The sequence below is a fragment of the Penicillium paradoxum genome (genome assembly GCF_028828445.1).
Source record: "Penicillium paradoxum strain IBT 22861 chromosome Unknown utg000004l_segment0_segment0, whole genome shotgun sequence".
NCBI classification, from domain to species: Eukaryota; Fungi; Ascomycota; class Eurotiomycetes; order Eurotiales; family Aspergillaceae; genus Penicillium; species Penicillium paradoxum.
The window spans coordinates 2,495,054-2,517,945 of NW_026643182.1; the positions used below are offsets into that span (position 1 = coordinate 2,495,054).

Consider the following 22,892-nt stretch of genomic DNA (forward strand, 5'->3'; position numbering starts at 1 on the left):
TTTTCTATTTTTTTCTTTATTAAACCCGGCACACTAGACAGGAGTTCGGGATAAAGCTGTGCATTCACCAACAGCGGGATGTGCTATTTGGCTTTTTGAAATGAAAATATCATACACCAAGGATTGAGACTCAGTATGACGCATAAACAATAAAACTGGGAAACTGGGGTCCAAAGCATCGACCCAGTGGGACGCATCTCTGACAATTTTTTTGTCAAAGAAAGAAACTCATCACGCTTTGAAAACAAACAGCCGCTCAATAACTCAACGAGATAGCCCCTTCGATTCATGTTTACCAGTCCTTGGCAATGTCGAAGGACCACTCGAACAGCAGGTGGGTGTGGTCGTCGTCATCAATGAACTTGGAGACGGCGTTGTAGTGGCCACGGGCGATCATGCCTGTGGGGGCCTCCTCCTCGTTGACTAGATAGGGAAAGTGTCAGTCAACATTCAACTTGGAAGATTGAAACGTGAAGCCAAAGACTAGTAGCATCCATGATATACTTACATTCTTTTGAGTAGTCAACCTTGCTGGTGGTGTTGGGTGCGTAGCTGCCCAGCATCTCCTCGTCCTTGCTGACCCGGATACCCTTGCGCTTGACGACCTGCAGATACTTGAGACCGCTCAGGACCTCATGGTGGACCTGGAAGGTAACCTTGATGTGGAACTTGGCACCCTCCTTGATCTTGAAGGGCTTATCCTTGAGGCTATCGACCGAGCCGGGGAGGACAGATCAATGACGACATCCTCACGGCCGTCGACTTGCAAAGCCAAAGACTTGATGATGCACTTGCGAGGGTCATTGGGATCGGCGATGGGTTCACCAGTGTTGAGGCCCAACGAGGCCTTCCAGCGGTTCATGGCCTCATCATCCTTGTCTAATGCGGGGAAGAGCAACGACTGGTTAGCTGAGGAATCCCATTGAGAGCCAGATATGGCCCGTGGGGGGAACGATGATAGAAAAGAACCTACCGAGCTGGTTGTACTCATCGAGAGTCTTCTTCTCTCCAACCCTGAACCCCTCAGTGCGGGTGGCAGCAAGATCTTCCTCGTGGTCGGTCATTGTTTACAGATTTAGAAAGCGGGGGCACGGAACCAAGGATTGAATGGGGAAGATGGGGTCGAGGTAAACAAGAGGAAATTGAAAAGAAAAGGAGAGAGGAGATTCGAAATAAAAAAAAAAGCTAAGATCGAACCGTCTCCTGAGATTTGGTGGGGTGGAAAGGCGGTGGGAGAGGGGCGAGGCTATTCGGATTCCCACTTTTGTATGCACATGTCCACCTGCCGTTGATTCTGCATGGGGGTTGACCCTGCGTCGGTGCACTTCCTATGCGCCGTGCTGTGTGAGATATACTTCTTTCGCTAGAATGTGTCGATTGTGCTCTGGAGATGGAGATTGAGATGTTCTTACACTGGGCGATCCAGGCCCCCGACTTTGGGTATCCGGGGGCTGAGAGTCATGCAACTAAAATCCTACGCAGCCACGTTGATACCTAAGTGGGACATGCATCTCTCTGGACTACCGAGTATGGAGTATGGAGTACTCCGTACAAAGAACACACTCCGTACTGTGTGTATTGTATCAGCACCGTGAGGTTGATAGATCAGTCGAAGGTCTCAACAATTTATAATTAATATGTACCATATAGGGGGTGGGGGATTTTCGATTGCAAAGCACAGACTCCCACCGAAAAATCAGGTTGGAACGGCATCGGCTGAATGGCGGTCCAAGGTAGTTTGGATGGAGTACAGAGTACGGAGTATCCATGTTCATCTTGGGCATACGACGTAGGAGTCAACAACACGAATCAGAAGGATCGAGACTGGACAAACAAGTACCGTTGGCCAGGAATGTTGATGTCACGGGGCCATGGAATAGATTACATTGGGGGAGATCCGTGACGCGGTATTCGAGTCATTGGCCAATCAGAAACCGCAAATGCCCCATCTGACGAGGATCATACCGGACCTTACCGGAAGAAGTCAAGCTTCAGAACGACGCAACGATTATTCGCGACTCGCATCTCTCATTTCTCCTGATTGTCTCTCTTTATCTCGGCACTCCTCTTTTTTTTTTTTTTTTTTTGTTATCGTCTTGGTCACTTTGATCGCGTACTTCTGTTCGCCAAATTTCTGACCTATCGGTGGTAGTCGTTGACTCTTGATTTTCAACGCTTGACGCGCCTGCTACGTGGCCGACGCTGGCGCATCTTTCTCTCGAATAACCAGATTCTCATTTTCATCTCACCCGACATCGCCCACCATGTCGCGAACACTTCCTAAGAAGTTTAACCCGCTGATCCTCTCTGAGGTTGCTCCTACCTGTAAGTCCGAGTCTGGCGCGTGGTTGCGCGACTGACCAGGCGCATCGGCTAGCCACTCGCGTCGTACACCCTCGATTTTTGGAGAATGTCACCGCTAACACATCCGTGTTACTCGCTTTTGCAGATGAGGAGCTCCTTACGCGCCGTCGTCTTGGCAAGACCAATCTCTCTGTCAAGCCTGCTCAGATTGGCACCTCAAATGCAACCAAGCCTGAGAACTTGGGCGTCTTCGAGTACGCTCACCTCCGGGCTCCTCTGCCCAAGGATCTCAAGGGCTCCGAAATTTTCCCCTCCCACAGCCCTCAGCAGCACCCGGAGACTTACTTCCTGATGGTGAGACCCAGCACCTTATTCGAGCACGCAATGAACATGCACTAATCTTGGATCTGCTTACAGCGCCGCAGCAAGGATGGATATGTCAGTGCTACTGGAATGTTCAAGATTGCATTCCCATGGGCGAAGGCCGAGGAAGAGAAGAACGAACGCGAATACTTGAAGGCTCGCGAGTATACCAGTGAAGAGGAAGTTGCTGGTAATGTGTGGATTTCCCCCGCATTTGGTATGTTTTGCTCGGGTGTTCTATCCAAGATACGGATTCTAACTTAGTGACTAGCCCTTGAGCTTTCCAAGGAATACCTGATGTACGATTGGGTACGAGCATTGTTGGACCCAACAGACATTGTCCAGAGTCCCTCTAGCGCAAAGAAACAAATCACTCCCCCGCCCAAATTCGAGATCCCCTCCGATGAGCCGGTCATGCAGCGCAACCGCAGAGGTCGATCTGCTTCCCCGAGCAAGAAATTGGCGTCTCCTCGGAAGTCCCGCACCACCCGCATCACCAAGGATGTTACCAGCACTCCATCTACAACCGCTGCCAATGCCAACCTTCAGTCAGCATTGGATTTCACAGCTTCGAACCTGATCCCGGAGAGATTCCCTGAATTCGGAGTTGTGAATGGCGAAGTCGCGATTTCGTCAACCGGATCACCAGAAAAGAAGACCAGAATTCGCAAGTCAAAGAGATCCTCTACCGCGGAGCCCGAGGAAGAGGTCAAGGAGGAGACAAAGGAGAAGAAGAAGGAAAAGAAGAAGGCCGAGAAGGAAGAGAAGAAGAAGGACGAAATCAAGGAAGTGGAGGAGCCCGCAGCCGAAATTCCAGTGGCCACTGAAGCTGTTGTTGAACCTCCGACCACTCAAACTAATGTTTCTCTGGACATGCCTATCAGTCTGCCAGAAGTACCATCTGCCGCTGAGACCGCGGAGATGATTGCCCAGGCCAAGGGAATGGTCGAAGAGGCCATCAAGGCCGAAGCCGAGGGTACCAATGCAGAGTCGACATCTGTTAAGGTGACCAAGAAGCGCAAGCCCGAGGAGGACGACGATGAAGAGACATCGGCTGAATCTGCCCAACGCGCCAAGAAAGCCAAGGTGCTTGAGAATAAGCTCAAGCAGGAGCGTGTCCGCAACCGCTCCATCTTCGGTGTTTCTGTGGCCTTTGCACTTGCGTAAGTCATTCTGTGCTAATACCTCCCCGAGCCAACACTAACATATCTTATAGTGCTTCCATCCCATACTTCTTCTAAACAGCACAGGTTTGTACTTGATTCCGTCCATTTGAAACTCTGGTCCTTCATTTTCGGCTCTGTCGCAAGCGACAGCCTAGCTCCCCAAATCTTCGCTTCTGATGCCCAATTCCCCTTGTTGTTATCATAAATATATTCCTCGCCGGCGATCCTGAGCTGTACCTGTCATTGACATCATTTTCTAATATTTTGTCCCTTCTCCCTGTTTTTACACCGGATTTGGTTATTGGGGGAACCTCCCTAGCTCATCTCATGTCCCTTCCTCTTGCTCCCCTGATACCAGCCTCTCCCCCTCTCCCACCTTTGCCTACTGCACCATAACAGCATCCCAAGTAGTCAAGGACGAGTCGCTTAATGATAGTGATATGCTTTGATGTTATCAATCCGTGATTTTCATTTTGTAGGGTTGTGACACGTATATTGGACTGGTCGGGCTGTCGCCATGGATAACTGATAACATGACCAAACGCCTCAGGGTTGGCTTTTCATTTATTCTGAGGTCGATGAAAATAAAATGCAGGGGAAATGGATATAACAAGGGACTGTATCATGGAAATGGTCCAGAGCAGACTGGACTGAGGGATAACGCCTTGTGGATCCCTTGCACCGAGCCCCAGAATGGAGCCAATGGAAAGCGCCTGAGTCCAGATGCCAAGATGAAGACATTCACTTTATTACAACTCTCTCTTCTATAATATGCTCAATATATACTCCGTACACTTCTAGTAACCCAAAAACGGTGATCCCTCTCGCTGTAAAGCTTCTAGCGTGACCTAGACTTCTACCAGAGATTGCCCACATCAACATTATCCCACAAACTTATAGTCAATGCCCCCTAGACGTCGTCCCAAGATATCTCTCTGGGCCCGTTTCCGAACATGGCTACGCTTTGCAGAATCACCTCTCCGAATACGCAGTAGTCTCACACGCCTCAGCCACTACCATAAACACCCCCTCCTCACACTGCTGCGCATGTTCATCCCCTATCCATCCTGGTTCTTCCCTGTTCCAGAGCAACTTCCTCTCCGCACCCTCATCGAAGACACAAAGAACGAGACAGATATAATCACATCCCACTTTAAGGACATGCCGAATCTCCGCGCAATCCCTATCTGGCGTATGCGCGACACGCCCCTGCGCTCAGTCTACCGACTTTATGAAATTCACCTCGCGGACCACTACGCGCTGATGGGATGGGAGACTGAATATTTCTTTTTCCAGCCAGGCTGGACACTCAAAGATATACCGGATCCGAAGGATCCTGATCCACTTCGTTATGCGATTATCGCTTCCATTGTGGAGGAATTACATGCGGCAGTGAACTGGAGACTGGGTCTCGGTCTGCGGAGGAATCGAGAGCATGTGTATCGAGAAGAAGATGGAGACCCGTGGCCGCCGTTTACTCCGGAGGAACTTCCGAGCTGGGCGAAGGCCGTTGCTCCTATTGATAAAGATTTGCTTGGGAGATCGGTACCACCGGAATCGCTAGACGGGGAGGGGAATTTGGTGCTTGAAGCTAATGGTAAAGCTCTGAATTTTGCGAGACGGAATATACTCACGAATACGGGCTGGTTTTATACTATCTAGAGAGGTTGAATTGAATCTATCTTGGAGCACGTACGGTCAACCCTGTTTGGAAATCTCATAACACAACAGCTGATGTGCCACAGAGCGGATGGCAGTCTAAAAGACGGCTTTGTCTCCAGCAAATTTTGGCAAGTAATCAAGGTCTCCTGTGGTGTAGCGATTCTTGAAATAAGCCACTGCAATGAATCCTCCCGCTGTGACCAGTCGGATTGGGGCGAACGCAATACGCCAGGCATTTTGACCTATCGCTTTATCGAGTGTCACAAGATCTATCTAAAATCTGCTCGGGGCCTGCGAGCATCAATCATTTGTACATTAACGCTGGTGGTTGTTTTTCAAGGTGAGGCCACCAATGGGAAATTTTGAGGATCATCAGAGCTAGGAAAATTGCAAAAATCTTGTTACGCATGAAGATGTAGCTCAAACACGAGGACGCTTATCGAGATCCAATGTAAGAAGCTGAAATCATCCTATTAGGGACTGCCATCGTGTAAAGATGGAACAGCGCCCATATTACGACAATCTAATTTCTCAGCCCGACGCGCCCGAACTATAAGAAACACAACCCGTAATACGCTCCAACTCCTGGGTACTTTGGTAGTCCCTATCCGTCAGTTGAGAATCAGTCATAATCGGATGCTCTTAGGCTGCTCCGATTATCGGAATGGGAGGAAGAGTATATGACCAGATCCACCGACTTGCATCTACGATCGTATTAAGTGGCGAGTGACAGTCAATAACTGGGAGATGGCAAAGGATACCGAGGATGATCTCGATTTAGTCCCGATGTCGTTTTGGCAGCTGTTGGGGAAAAAGCTGGAAAAGGATCGACGTAAAGTTGCGCTGGCAGTAGCTTCCGCTAAATACCCCTCGCCAAGAAATCATTCCTTCATATCGACAGACATCAACTCGTATGAAAAGATTGAAGAAATATAAATCATAAAATCCCCTCCAAACCCCATTCGACTTCCTGAAAGCTACACTATGAGCCAAAAGGTTCGATCTTCCTAGAGCCCTCAAGTCCCGCCATTCTAAACAATACTGATCATTCATCTAGCCAGCAAGCATCCAATTCAGCGACCTGGATGCATGGAAGAACCAGAGAGAAAATGTCAACAAGTAAGCGCAAAATGACTAAAAAGATATTCTCGTTTCCATTGGCGGCTAACATAGCTCAAGCATTTTGGATAAATCCACTGGAACGTCAGAGTACCCTTCTACCAGATCTCTTCCCCCAATTGTATTTGGCGTAAAGTATGTGTGTTCCTTCGAAGTTGAGAGGATGACCTGACCTGAACGACGCAGACTTACTGCAGACGCTATAAACGAGTTGAATGCACTGGAAGGAGTAACAGTGGACGTTCAAGATGATGAATAGTGCATACCCCTCATCTGGAATGGGTTGTTAATAGCGTAGGTGTCGGAGTCAACTGAGGGAGACATCGGAATGCATGATGAACATTGTTGATAAAGCCAAGCTATAAACTGAGTAAAAAGTCCAACAATACGGAGTAGGTGAACACAGATAATGTTGGCGTTCAGCTATCCTGGCTACGTATATACATCAATTGAACCATACCAATCTTGGAAGGTTGCGAAGGTGTATAGCTGTTGCGAAGACACGTGACCTCCTAGTAGACTTCCGCAGAACCCAGAAAAAACCCAACCTAACCCGGACCCAACCTAACTTAGGTTGGGTTTTAGGGCCATACCTTCGTACCGGGGTTGGGTCCGGGTTATAGCCTTCGACCCGGCTAGGTCGTTAGGGCCCTAAGTTAGGTTATAAATAATATAAATACCTTAAATTATAGGATTTATAACTTATATAGATTTTCCCTATATATTTAAGTATTTACTTTATAATCCCTAATAGGTATAATTATTTTTTATATAGAATTATTTTTTTAGTAAGTCTAAGAATATTAATATTATAATACTAATAGATAAATAGTATACTAATAATTAATATGTTAAGGCAAGTGGGCCTGACACCACTGTGCAAAACGTAGGAAGTAATGGTAAGGTAGAGCGTTTACCAAAAGAGCCACTATGACGACTAACTAGTCGTCATGTCAGGTTACTAACCTAAATACCCGATATGTGCTATAAGATATACGCACTATATTCATACTCCGTATGTTAGGTTGTAACATTATCTCCCCTCTTTCTGATGCCTTGACCCCGAGGCATAGAATATCTATAGGTAGCTTAAACGGTATAGATACCGTGCTAGTAAGATATCGGTGTATGTATTTTAAGTTGTAGACCCCTAAGTGTATATCTAGATCTCTCTATAATATTCCTTGCAAAGACCGTAGATTCGAATTCGACATCTATATGTCTCGAACCTAGGGTCTCCGAAGTTAGTCGTCATATTGTTAAGGCAAGTGGGCCTGACACCACTGTGCAAAACGTAGGAAGTAATAGTAAGGTAGAGCGTTTACCAAAAGAGCCACTATGACGACTAACTAGTCGTTATGTCAGGTTACCAACCTAAATACCCGATATGTGCTATAAGATATACGCACCATATTCATACTCCGTATGTTAGGTTATAATATAATATCTAATTTAAATATATATAATTATTATCCTCTTAATTTTTCCGCTTTCTTCCTAAGCTCTATATCTAGGTTATCTTATATTACCTACTAGTCGACCTATAAGAGAATTGAGTATAAAAACGAGAAAACTAAAGATAGGGAAAGAAGAGAGAGAGATCTAGTAGAAGATAAAGCTTTTGTTACGGTATTTCTTTGTTATACTATTTTGCCTTAGGCTCCCTTTCTCTTAGACGGAGGAGACCCCTCCGAATACCCCACGATATCGGGATAGAACTAATATGATCCGGTTCCGAGAAGCGGGGAACCTAAATTATAAAAGGAAGACACCTAGAGGGATAGAGAAGGTAAGATTTAGTCTTATAACTAATATAGAATCGAATACCCTTCGCCCTAACTACGTATCTCTTTTATATTATTATTTACCTAGTTAATAAGTACTACCTTAATAAATAGTTACTTTAATAATTCTAAATCTTCTTCTTTAACTACCTAAAGAAATAATAACGAGATAGAGTTTACGATCCCGATAGGGTAATAAGGAGATACCTCTATAAGAAAAACCTACTATCTATAAGATAGAGAAAGGAGAGACCTAATCTTTATTAGGACTTTTAGAAATACCTACTACTACTAGTAGAGATAACTAATAACCCTCTAAAACTACCCTAAATCCTTAGCGAAATAAGGATAATTCTTAAGTAATCCTTAAGAAAGAAACCTTCTAAGCCCTTATAATAAGGATTAAATAGCTTAAAAAAGTAGCCGAAATACTTATATATCGTAGCCGGATCCGTAGTAATTCCCTAAACCTATATAGTTAGGAAATCCGTTTTAAGAACTCTAACTTTATAAAAGAATTCTCGATCTAAGAAAGAGAAGACTAGTTACTTAGACTATATTTAGAATTTAAAAAAGTAAGTAAAAAATATAATACTAAAAAATAAAAGATCTTTAGTACCTTATCTTATATAAATAGGAACTATTAATAACTTTAGTATAACTACCTAGATAAAATATCCTTAACTCTAAGCTAAATTATATAAGGTTTATAGGCTTACCTTAAGGAATAAACTTTATCCTTAATAAAAAATTCTATAAATATATAAGCTACTATTACTAACTAAATATAGAGAATAATCTAGTAAAATAATTAAGATCTAAAAGACTTTTACTATAAATTAAATCTTTTAAAAAAATATTTCCTAAAATAAAGTAAAGAATAAAAAGCTCTTATCTTCTTTTTAAAACTTAATTATAGACTCTAAGCCTATATCTATAAATATAATCTAACTCTTCTAAAAACTTAAGGGAAGATAGTTTCTATTATATTAAAATTTTAGGAGCTTTAAAACTAGAAAATAAAATCTAAACGAAAAGCGACCGAATTAGGGTAGGGAGATCTAGATACGAAGAAGAAAAAGAGAAAATTCGAAAAATATAATAAAAATAAAAACTCCTCTAAAAAAAGAAATCTAAAAGACTTAAGATTAAAAAGATAAGAAAACCCTATTAATAAAAAGATAGGGAAGAAACTTACCTATTATACCTATTAAAGTAAGGATTACCTTTTAAATAAATATCTAAATAACTCCCCGATAAAAAAAATAAAAATATAACTAGTAAAAGTAAAAGGATCCTCGATAAAATAATAAGGAAATAAGAGTAGGTCGGAGTAGATTTCTCTACTCCGACCCCTTAGATCGGAATAACGATACGCTTCTATACTCCGATCCTAATAGGAAAAATTAAAACTTATATAGACCTAGATAGTTATATAGAAGTTAACTTTATTAGTTATAAGTTTATAAAAACTTAAAAACTTTAAAAAGCGAAACTTATATCTCTTATTATTAAAGTAATAGAATATAAAGAAGTAACTACGTATAAGATATAGAATATCTCTATAACTATTATAAATAATAGAGGAATTATTAGAACGTTTATATAATCTTATATTATTATTAATAAAGATCTAAAGATTTTAGGTAGTCTAGTATTACTATTAATAATAATCTTAGTCAACTAAAAAATTAACCTCTCTCTACTAAACCGAAAATAGTAGTTTAATACCCTAAACTATAAAGCGATAACCCTATACCGGTTTATAAAAGAGTATAGGAACTATATATATATCTATACTATAGTAAAAATGTTGAAGATATAGAGGTATGATATAGTATGTAGGGTTTCAACAATAGGTTTAAATGATACTAGGAATAGGATCTCTTATAGAAGTATTAAATTGTCTAAAGATCTAGATAATATCTACCTTTTCCTACTATTTATGCCCCTTTATGTGCCGAGGATCGGAGTCCTTAATTTGGCCCCTAAAGGTGGGCTTTTCGGCAGAAAAGACAAAAAGGGCGTAGCGTTAATAATCCTACGGATAAGAGAATCCTGCCTTAGGTATAGTTCTTAATACGCCCCCTTAATATGTAGCCGTTATATATCGTAAGATTATATTATCGGGGACTGAGATAAATAAGGTTTCTTAGTTAAAAGGTGTAGCTTTTAGACTATAGGAAGGTGTAAAACTACTAGTTTTGCACTACGAAAGACGTAGGGGTTTATTCTACCGAAAGTCTATATATTTTAGGGTCGAGGTTTAAACCTACGATAAACTCTATAAATTTAGGAGCCCCGAGGGGCTTTGTTAGTCTATCTATAATATTTTTAGTCCCTTTTATATATATAAGCTTAATTTTTCCCCTTTTAACTTACTCGCGGATCTAGTGCTAGTATACGTCGATATATTTTAAACGTCCTAAAATAGTAGGGTTCTTCGTTATCGTGATCGTAGACTAGCTATCGCTATATAAAGGGATAGGGGGGAGGTCTATACTTCCTTAGTAAAAATTAAGATCTTTTAGTAGTTTTCGTAGCTAAATTACCTCTCCGCTAGTAATTAAGAGGGCTATATATTTAGCTTCGGCGCTTGATTTTGCTATACTAGTCTACTTTTGAGATTTCTATAATATTAGACCCCCTACGAGGAAGAAGATATACCTAGTCCTACTTTTACTTTTTAGGGCTAATCCGTATAAGGCGTCGATATACCCCTAGAGGTCCTAATTAGGTCTAGATTAGTATATAATTGCGTAATAGCTAGTACGTCCTATATAAGTAATTACTCTTTATACTAGATCCTCGTATTTAGCGTTTAGGTTTATAGTGAACTACGAAAGTATATTTACTACGAGTGAGAGGTCTAGACGTATAACTATACTAGTATAGTTAATCGAGCCTATATCGGATTAGTACTATTTCACTACCTTACTTATAGCGGTAAGGGTCTCTTCCTTTATTAGGATAATAGATAAAGGGATTACGGGTCTTAAAGTTACGGTTTTTAAGAACCTTTCGACGTATATTTTTTACGAAATTATTATTTTTCCCGCCTCTCTATTATATACTATTTTTATCGAAAGATAGTAGGATAGCTCACCGAGGTCCGATATAGACTATTTTATCGAAATAAGGTCCTTTATAGTTTTAACGAGATCCGCTATAGAAGCTATAATTAAAAGGTCGTCGACGTATATAAAAATATAGACGATCGTGCCGGCGCCCCCTTAATTATACTACGTATAAAGACACGGGTCGGAAGTAGATCGTATAAAGCCTTTCGTTAATAAGTAGTCCCCTAATATATTAAACTAGTTTACTACTAACTATTTTAGACTATAAAGACTCTTTTTTAGGAGGCAGACTTTGCCTTAGATCTCTAAAAAATCGGTATTATCTTCGAAACCTTCGGGGTGGTATATTAAGAGTCTCTCCTTTAGCGTAGCGTTAAGATATATAACGTTTACGTTAATATAAGCTATAAAAAGCTTCTTTTACGTGATTATAGCGAGGAGGATCCGTAGCGTAACGTAGCTACCTATACTAGTAAAGGTCTCGGTATAGTCTAGATCTTCCCGTTATTAGAAACCTCTCGCTATCTAGCGAGCCTTAAATTTTAGGGGGTTTCTATCCGCGTCGAGTTTTAGTTTATATACCCACTTACCGGTGAGGATACGTATATTCTTAGCGGGTGCGGGGGTAGGGATTATCTCCTAAGCTTTAATTAAACTAAGCTATTTAAACTCGATTTTTATAGCGCGGTGCCACTAAGGCTAAAGGGGTAAGTTACGTGCTTATCGGACTAATTTAGGGTCTTCTATCTATTTAGGGTCTATATTTTTTAGGGTTATTAGTAGGGGTAAGGTTAGGAGATCCTTAGATAATAGGGTTAGTCTAGCTTACGTATATAGGATAGTAGTGTATTATACTAGATCCTATATACGTTTTTTGTCTACCCGAGGTATAGTAGTGTAGAAAACCTTATTTTAGATCTTATAATTAAGGTTAGCGAGTTCTTCGGTAGATAGTCTCGGTAGGTCTACTAATAGGACCGATTTATCACTAGAACTCTCGTCGATAAGTCTAAGATCTCCCTCGGAGTCCGAAAAAGGGGTACTTTCTTCGGCGGAAGAAGTTATAGGGGTCTTTTCGGCGGAAGAATTTGTAAGGTTTGTATTATTTATAGGGTTCTTAGGGTCTGTAAGGTTCTTAGGGTCTATAAGGTTCTTAGGGTCTATAAGGTCCTTAGGGTCTATAAGGTCCTTAGGGTCTATAAGGTCCCTAGAGTCTAGGAATAGGAACCTAGACTATTTTGCCGACTATAGGGTTTCTAGTAGGACTAGGAGATTAGGATTATTATATAGGGTCTAGTCGTCTCCTTCGTCGAAAATAACGTCTCTCCGGGTTATGATCTCTCCCCTATTTCTATCTACGTTTAGACGCTAGATACGGTATTATATACTATAGTAGCTACTATACCCGATAAGTCTATCTATCTAGGCGCGGGGCTATAAATATCTACTTATTAATATACTAACTATAGCCCTAATCTCTTCGGGGCTTCTTATAACGTAAGCCTTACTACCGGGTATCCGTAGGAATAAGATATTAGGTTTTCTGCCGAATCGTATTTTATATAGTATCTAGTTTAGGAGACCGTCTCTTTTTCTACCGAAATAGATAGTGAGGTTACGGGTCATTATCACTATTTTTATTAGTTCGGGCCATAATATATCTAGGAGTCTAGTATCGTCGAGAATAGCTTTAGTACGTTCTTATACTATTCGTATTATTCTTTCGACTTTACTATTTTACCCGTATATGTATAGTACTAAGAAATATAAACGGGTATTAGTGTCCTTAGCCTATTTTTATAGGCGGAAGTTATTAAACTCTCCTCCGTGATCTAATTAGAAGGCTCCGATCTCTAGTCTACTAGGCGGTAGTATTTTACTTCCTATTACTAGTAGCGGGGGGAGATCGGGGGTTATAAAGGTCTTAATTATTATCTCCCTTTCGGCGGAATATAGTTTTGCTATTTTAATTATAAGGTCTAGGACGAAGTCTTTATAGGAGGTAAACTATATTTCTCCCTATCCGTCGAAGTCGTCGATACTAATTATCTAGTATCGGTAGCTACCTCCCTAACCTTTAGGTATTTTACCCCCGCCCCCTAGATCGAGGTATACGAGATCTCCTATTTTGCTAGATCTATATAAAACTAAGGTTCTACGGGGTACGAGCTAAGCCTTTCTAATTTAGTAGTGGCTATAGAGTCTTTTAGGGGTAGGTAGGCCTATAATATTAATACCTTCCGTGATTTTTGCCGTTTCCTATAGGGGTTTAATCCCTATATAGTATAGTCTACGGTGCTAGGTATCGATATTAACCCTATCCTTTTTGAGCTTAGTAGGTGGCTCGCTAGGGGGAGTCTCGCTAGGAGAAGTCGAGGTAGTCTCTAAGGACTATTATTTTAAGCCACTAGACGAGTTTATCCTCTATATCTTTATTACTCTACGGGTAGCGAGTATTTCTACCTTTTCTACCTAAGAAAAGGGTCCCTTTTTCGGCGGAAGAGATATTACCTTTTTACCGGCGGCGAGGTTATCTTCTTCTCTTTATAGTTCGCCGTATAGGCGATCGAAGAGGTATTAGTCTAGCTAGTTAGTTAACCTACTAACTATTTTATCGTGGTTAAGCTTCTACGGGTGCTATTCTAGGCTATCGAGGCACGCTATAAGTTCCGTATATTTTTCGAGTTCGTCTATTTCTTATAGCTTAATTAGTAGACTCTCGATCGGGGGTTATATAATAGTTTTATTAGTCTATATAGTCTTAAATACCTCGATTAGGGTTCCGACGTTACGGACGCGGGACACGTATAGTACTTTTATTATAATAGCGCCTTATTCGGCGGTAAAAGTATCCTTTATATCGTATTAATTTTATAATTCTTACTAGATACGCTCGGGTTCTAGAGGGCTCGGCGGTATGATATTTTTCGCTAAGTCTAGGTATATAGTATTTAAGATAGTAAGCTAGGCTACTCCTTTCTATATATTTAGTATATAGTGCTTCTCGTGCGAAGGGGGTAATAATCCTACCTTACCGTCGATAACTTATTCGAGAAGGTTTTAGTTTAGCACTTACCGTATATTAGCGGCCTAGGTATAGTAATTATTTAATCCTATAAGTTTTGGTCCTTTATATTCTTCTTTTCTTTTAAATATTTTCCCGAGGTCCTTAGTGAAACTAAGATATCGAAGGGCGTTTTCTTCCTTTTCTTAGGTGTTATTCTTTAGGGTAGCGTAGCGGTTATATAGCGAGAATATAGAGCTATCTCGATTAAATCGGTTTAGGTTATCAATCTATATTAATAGGACTTATATATTAGTCTCGATAGACTCGGAGACTTTAGCGGGGGGTCTACCCGCTACGAGCTACCTAGTTAGTCCTTAGGGCTACTAGGTATAGAGATACTCGGTCGACTCGAGTTCTCTAGCTAGTTAATCCGCGGGGTTTAGACGTTATAGGCCCTAGCCGGGGTCTATATTTCTAGTGCTAGCGGGAGCTATAGGACTATCATTTCCTCCTTCGTTATCGCTACCCTCGCCTAAGGCGCTACTATAGTTATTATCGGACCCTAATTCGTCTAGTTAGTCGGCGTCGGAGTCGGAGGGTTCGTGGGGTATATAGGGTGCACTAGGTACACTAGATACCCCCCTATCTCACTAGGACCGTCGGGTGATAGGGGTTATAATAAAATTGATAAAAAAATAGGTAGATCTACGAGAGATCGAGAGGTATAGGTATAAAAGGTAAGGTATAAAATAAGAGGTAAGATATATATAAGAAAAAGAGAGAGATCCTAGGGTGAGGACCTATATATATAGGTCTAGGCAAAGATCAGATGAAAAGGTGTATAGGGGCAAGCAAATATTTGCTAGCAAATATAGTAAATAGACTATACTACGCAATTTAGGTATTCCGGCTATTAGAGATAGCCGGGCTTATAACCTATTGAAGATATAGAGGTATGATACAGTATATAGGGTTTCAACAATGGGTTCAAATGATACTAGGAATAGGATCTCTTATAGAAGTATTGAATTGTCTAAAGATCTAGATAATATCTGCCTTTTCCTACTATTTATGCCCCTTTATATACCGAGGATCGGAGTCCTCAATTTAGCCCCTAAAGGTGGGCTTTTCGGCAGAAAAGACAAAAAGGGCGTAGCGTTGATAATCCTACGGATAAGAGAATCCTGCCTTAGGCATGGTTCTTAACAAAAAATACCTAAAGAAGTATAGTTTTTATATAAAGAGGAGAGGGATATAGAAGAATCTCCTAATTTACCTTCGGAACTATAAGAATTCTATAACGTCTTCTCTATAAAAAATATATAAACCTTTCCCTTAAATAAGGCTATAGACTATACTATTAATATATTACTAAGAGAAAATCCCTTTTATAGACTAATCTACCCCTTATCTTAGAAGGAACTAAAAGAATTTCGAGAATATATCGATAAAAACCTAGAAAACGGATAAATCCGACTATCTAAAAGTCCTATAGGAGTACCGATCCTCTTCGTTCTAAAAAAAAATAGCGGATTATATCTCTATATAGACTATTAAAGGCTAAATAAAATCTTAGTTAAAAACTAGTATCTATTATTACTTATCTTAAAAATTCTAGACTAATTAGCGGGAGCTAAATAGTTTAGTAAAGTCGATATCTAAGATATATATTACTAAATTCGTATTAAGGAAAGAGATAAGTAGAAGACTATATTTCGTACTCGATATAGGTACTATAAGTATATAGTTATACTATTTAGACTAACTAATACTCTTACTATATTCTAAAGTTATATCTATAATATACTAAAAGACTACCTTAATATAATTTATATAGTATATCTTAATAACGTACTAATATTTTCTCCGATAAAGAAATCTTATATAAAATACCTCCGAAAAGTCTTTAAAAATCTTAAGAGAGCTAGCCTATATATAAAGGCCTTAAAGTATATATTCTATTAGGAAAAGGTAGAGTTCCTAAGATTTATAGTAGATTTAAGGGGCGTCTCTATAGACCCCTAAAAAGTAGAATCTATTAAGAACTAGGAACTCCCTAAAAGCTATTATAATATCTAAGTATTTATTAGATTTTATAACTTTTACTATTAGTTTATACTATAGTTTTTATAGATTATACTCTTATTAACTTCCTTACTAAAAGGGTTAAAAAATAGAAGAAAACCTAGATAAGTCTAGCTTAACGTCTATAAAAGACTTATATTTCGCTATCTAATTATAGCGTTTTAGTTACTAATATTACTATATTATTTTAACCTAGAAAGAGATATACGATTAGAAACTAATACTTCTAATAAAGATATAGAAAGGATTATATCCTAGAAGGATAAAAATAGGAAATAGTATCTTATAGCCTTTTAATCCCGAAAGTTTAGTAAGGCTAAACTTAACTATTCTATCCTAGATTAAGAACTATTTACTATTATTTACTTATTTAAATATTAGCGATACTATTTAAAAGGAAATATCCGACCTATAGAAGTTCTATCCGATTATATAAATTTATAGACTTTTATAAAGTAGCTAAAGCTAAATAGAAGATAAGCGAGATAGTATATATTCCTATCCTTATATAACTTTTTTATTAAATATAGACTAAGAAAAATAAATCCTATAGATATATTATCCTAAAAAGTAGATCTAAAACTAAGGGATACCTTAGTAGAAGATCTACTTAGACTATTATATAATAGAATCGTTACTAGAATCTCTACTAAATAAATCGTGGTCTTACTACTTTACTAGACTTTATGGTCTCTAGACCGCCTTCGTCCGCTCTCTCATCCTCTTATTAGTCTATACTTTCTACCCGCTACGGTACGGTAGTCGAGTCTCCTACTTCCGCACCCTATTAAAAGATTATCTTTATATTTATATTATTCTTATCTTATATTTATCCTCTATCGGCTATACTTTATAATACGCTTCTTTCTATAAATACTCTTATCTATTTATTCTTTATGTCTTACCTTCTACTCCGCACTATATCCCCTAACCTTAAAATTCGCGTACGTTTCGCGCTTATATCGCTACCCTCGCGTTCGTATCGCGTATACCACACTATCTCTATAATTATAATTAATAATAAATACTCCTTCCGTTACCTATATTCTTCTATCTATTTACGTACTACGTCCTTCTATATATCCTCTATTATAGTAATCTTTTTATCTTAGTATATATCTTAGTTTATATATTAGATAAAATCGTATATCTAATATAGTATTATATATTTAGACTAAATATATATATTTCTCTATATATATATATTCCTATTTTTTATCTCCCTCTATCTATCCCTCTCCTACTCTCCTATTCCCTCTATACTTACTACTAATTAAGTCGTTCGTAGTAAAGATCCTCTATATCTTTACTAAGTCGGTAGAACACCTCTTTTTTAACTATCTCGCGATAGTACGTAATATATACCTACGCTTCGTCTACTATTTATCGTTTTTAGTTATATAGATATATTATATTTCTATATAGATTATAAATATATACTATAAAGCTATTCTATCTACTATACTTATATCTTATATAACGACTAGGTCCGACATACGCGACTTTATCGAAACGCCGTATACTATCTTTAAGTACTATATTATATCTATAATATATAAATATATATTCTATCTATCTATCTCCCGGCCTTAGAGATATTATTAGATTAGGAGTTAAGAGACCTAGTATATTAGTATATTATATAATCGTTAGCGTATAGGTATATAATAAGGGGTATATTCGTATATATAATATATTTACTACGTATTAGTAGGATATAATTATATCCTATATAGGGTTAATATTTTTCCTACTCCGCCCGCTTTTTTATTTTTTCCTACCTACTCTAATTAGTTATAAATATAATCGTAATTATATATAGCTTATATATTCCTCTATATTTAGTTAGTATTTATTAGTTTATTAGGCTAGATCTAAATTTCCCCTAATATATCGCCTATATTCCCCGCTTACCTTCCGACTCCTTTTTATATTCCTATATTCCTACGTACTCTATATATATCTCTCTACTATATACCGGATTATATATTCTTCTATAACGTTATCTACTTACCTTAGTAAGCGGTCTTATAATAAATTTAAAGAACTTATTAACTAGAGTCTACCGGTTTAGCCTCTCCCTAAGACTACCTATATACTTCGGATACCGCCGACTACGTAGTCTATACCCTCCTCTATATCTAAGATATATTAACTAGCTACCTATAACCCGGTCTTAGATACTACTACTACTATAAGTATCTATATTTTATAATCCTTTCCTTTTATTTTTATTATCTTCTATAACTTCTAATTTAGCCCTTTTTTACGGTTCCTACTAATCGTCGGCCTATCCTAATACCGTCGGTTAATATATCTCGGGATACCTATATATCTATTATAGAGTAGTATATACGTTATCTATCTTACGAGACTCCCGCCCCGTCGTATAATCGGGCTTTATAGCTTTATAAAAGAGTAAAGCCTTCGATTATACGGAGTAACACTACGTCTATAAGGTTATATATCTACTATAGGTATTATCTCGACTATAAGTAATATTATAAGAATACCTATTACTATTAGGTATTTTAGGATAAGTAACGGTATACGGAACTATTAATTAAATACTTTATATATAAAGATAATATATAGGACGGCTATACGGTATATTATTATATTCTACTATTTCCTATATCCTATTTCCTAATATATACTCTAATAGTTAACTACGGATACGTATAAGGCTATAATACGTATAAAATATAAAACTATTATAGCTTACTTACGGTCTCGGTATAATACTACGATATAGATATAGTATAGAATAGCTTTATAGGTAGCTACTATTATATATATTACCTATATTTCTTATAGAGTATATTTTATTTATTTAGATTATTATCTATCGTTAAAATTAATACTATATATATATTAATATCCGCTTTATTTTTCTACTCCTTCCGTTATTTTACCTCCCGACGCTACCTCCTTCGCTTATCTTATATAACTAGGCGGTACTATAACTAACTTAATACCTCTTAGTACGCTATAAAGAATAGCCTACTTTCCTATATACCGCTCTATCTATTAGCTTACGCTAATTCTATCTCTTACTTACGCTCTATTATAGCCTCTATAATACTATATAGTATCTATAGGAGTTATATTAGTCGTATATACTTTATTAGTATAATAGTATAAACTTACCGGTATATATTATATTCGGCGTAACGAGTAGTATTAGCACTTCTTCTACCGCGGGCCCTTAATAAAGATATATAGCGGTATATCTTCTTCTACCTATATATATAACTTCTACGCCCGAAAGTAGCGGATATAGATCTTTAGATATCGGCGGCGCTTAACTAACGCTTAGCTTAGGCTTAGAACTTCTATTAACGGTAGGCCGAGATTAGCCTATCTAGTAGGGCTTAGAACTTCTATTAATAGTAGGCCGAGGTTAGCTTATCTAATAGGGCTTAGAACTTTTATTAACGGTAGGCCGAGATTAGCCTATCTAGTAGGGCTTAGAACTTCTATTAACGGTAGGCCGAGATTAGTCTATCTAGTAGGGCTTAGAACCTCTATTAATATCTAATAAAATTCGCGGTTAGTAGATAGAGGCTCTTCTATATATAGTAGTATACTAGTTACCATCTCTACTATCGGTATAGTTAGTATATTATTAATATCTTACGTATCAATTATAGCTATTAAGGGATTTATTAATTATTATATTTACGTCTATTATTACGTATTAATCTAAGTACTCGGTACCTATATAGTAGACTATATTCCGCTAATATTTTAGCACTCTTCCCTCTATACTATAGCTACCTCCTATATAGCGGCGGCGATATTAAGGAGAGCGCGTTTAAAACGACTCTCGCTATAATATACTATAATAGTAGATAGTATAAACTTACTAACCTACACTCTTCGCTCTCTCTACCTTTTATACTTTAGTAGACGACTAGTTACTCTCGCTTATATAGAGTTTTCCGTGCTAAAAACACTAATCTACTAAGTATCTACCGCGGCTATACCGACTTTCCTTTTTTTATTTCGCGTATACCGCGCTTTAACCGATATCGCACTAGACAATCTATAGAAGTACTACTACCTTTAACCTATAAGTAGGTACGTCTTAGCTCTTTTTCTAATTTTTATTATTCTCTTTCTAAGTTATCTTTATACTATATCTATCTCTAAATCGTCGAGTTACTACTAAGATTATATTTTATACCGACGGAGCTTTATATAAGGACGAAGTTAATAATACTACTATTATATATATAAGCCGACTTTGTAATAGATATCCCCTTAAAGCTAACGCGCCTACTCCGAAGTATAATTACTATAGGTTTATAGATTATAGCCGCGATAGGCTATCTATAGACCTTTATATAATACCTTTATACGTTAGGTATCTTCGGTAGTTAAGTCGTAAATATTACTTTTATAAGCGTTATATATAGACTAGGGCTAAAGGTAAAATAGATACTTTTCCGGTACCTTAGATATATATACCTAATCTTTACTATACTAAGTAGTATATATATAATCTACTAAAGTCTAATCCGCGGGCTTTTATAGAACTATACTAGCGTACTAACCCTATACGTTATTAATAGGTAAGTATTAATATATATATTAGATATATACTCTTTACTAATCGTTAGTAGTAATTTATATTAGCTTCTATATAGGCCTCGCGTAGAGCTATAGCGTTTAACCGTTAAGATATAGGGTTTTACTAAACGCGAGATATAGGAGGATTATAAGGCTACTTAGCGTTACTTCTACTAGTAAACACTACTCTTATTAGAGGATCTTAATATATTAGCTATCTCGGTAAACCTATAGGATTATCGGAGTCTATAATATATTTATTATAGGTAAATAATTTATATATATTAATAAAAATATATATATTCTATATATTCTTTAATATCAATTTTTTTTAATTATTTACTTTAGTTTAGTATTATATATAAGACTTTACTATCGATTCCTATCTTAGACTATAAATATTATAAGTTTAGAAATATAGCTTCCTTTAACGCTATAGGAAAAAAAAAAGAAATAGGCTAGGCTCGAACTAGTCATTTTATAAAAAAATAATTTAAATATATATTAAGTTAGTAGAATTACTAATTAGGCTATAGTATCTATTTCTAATAGATATAGGATTAATATAGTATATATTCCCTCTCTCTTTATTATTAATATAAATACACTTTTTTCCTCCTTACTATATAGTTATATATAGTAGTATCCCGCTCGAGGCCTATAGATAAACGGGTAGCTCCCGAGTATATATATTTATATAATCCGAAGAGACTTCTAAAGTTCCTATATAGTAATCCTCGGATAATAACGCTAGTTAGATAATATTTCTATTATTTTATTAGAACTAGGAGTATATATATAGTATTTCCTTAATCCTTTATATCTACTCTATATCTTTATCTATTTTATCTATATTACTCTCTACCTTTACTACTTCACTCTATATCTAACTTCTCTCTCTACCTTATATAGAATTTATTCTTTATTATTTATCGTTACGTCGCCCTAGTATACTAGCCTAGCGAGGCTTATACGAGAGCGACTAAAAAGTAGAGATTATCGGTCTATCGGTCTATTAGCCGGTCTCCCTAGCCTCCCGTAAGGTCTCTTATCCCTTCCGTTATATTTATAACGCCTACTAGATCACGCCCCTAAGATAAATACGTACGTTCGATTCGGTTCCGTGCTCTAAGGTATCGTAGGATTCTTCGAGTTTTTACTTCTACGCGCGGATAATTTTTATCTTCGGAGGCTTAAGCTATAAATAATTATAATTAGCGTTTATTATAGTCTCTTTAGCCGGTTCTATACTTACCTAAATATAGGCCTAGTATTTATCGAAGTATTTAGTATAGGATCCGCTAATAATAGTAATAATATATAGTATAAGTAATAGCTTATATATAAGTTTATCTAACTAATCCTTAAGGTATACGATATATATATAAGTACTAGAGTCGGTATACTTAATAGTATTTAGGTTATCTAACTCGCTATCTATTTCGCTATCGCTATCTATTTCGCTATCGCTATCTATTTCGCTATCGCTATCTATATCGCCTTTACTATCTATATCGCCTTCCTTATTACTATTACTATCGCTATATAGCTTTAAGGTTAGGCTTTCGGTATTATTAGACTAGGATAGCGAGTATATATCTATAATCTACGCTTTATAAGTTACGAGAGTATATTATAGTTTAATAACGTAGAAGAGAATAGTACTTCTAATATACTCGGTACTAAGTTAGTTAGTAATAGGTTAGTTAGTATACGTATAGAGCTCTATAGTAGAGCCCCCGCTAAA

General features: G+C 37.6%; 3 protein-coding genes across 3 annotated transcripts; 2 read left to right on the plus strand and 1 right to left on the minus strand.

Annotated features, from left to right (window-relative positions):
* Positions 1 to 292: 292 nt before the first annotated feature.
* Positions 293 to 1,064, minus strand: N7457_004683 (RHO protein GDP dissociation inhibitor; the record flags this gene model as incomplete). The annotated part of the gene is made up of 4 exons (XM_057175728.1): positions 293 to 423; positions 509 to 708; positions 780 to 909; positions 974 to 1,064. The coding sequence occupies 4 exons, from the start codon at positions 1,062 to 1,064 to the stop codon at positions 293 to 295; spliced, it is 552 nt and encodes a 183-aa protein (XP_057032775.1).
* Positions 1,065 to 2,264: 1,200 nt separating this feature from the next.
* N7457_004684 (KilA-N domain-containing protein) lies at positions 2,265 to 3,908 on the plus strand (the record flags this gene model as incomplete). The annotated part of the gene is made up of 5 exons (XM_057175729.1): positions 2,265 to 2,325; positions 2,450 to 2,658; positions 2,722 to 2,884; positions 2,939 to 3,830; positions 3,884 to 3,908. 5 exons carry the CDS (start codon positions 2,265 to 2,267, stop codon positions 3,906 to 3,908), a joined length of 1,350 nt encoding a protein of 449 aa, XP_057032776.1.
* An 828-nt stretch (positions 3,909 to 4,736) lies between these two features.
* Positions 4,737 to 5,495, plus strand: N7457_004685 (uncharacterized protein; the record flags this gene model as incomplete). The annotated part of the gene is made up of 1 exon (XM_057175730.1): positions 4,737 to 5,495. One exon carries the CDS (start codon positions 4,737 to 4,739, stop codon positions 5,493 to 5,495), a length of 759 nt encoding a protein of 252 aa, XP_057032777.1.
* Positions 5,496 to 22,892: the final 17,397 nt, after the last annotated feature.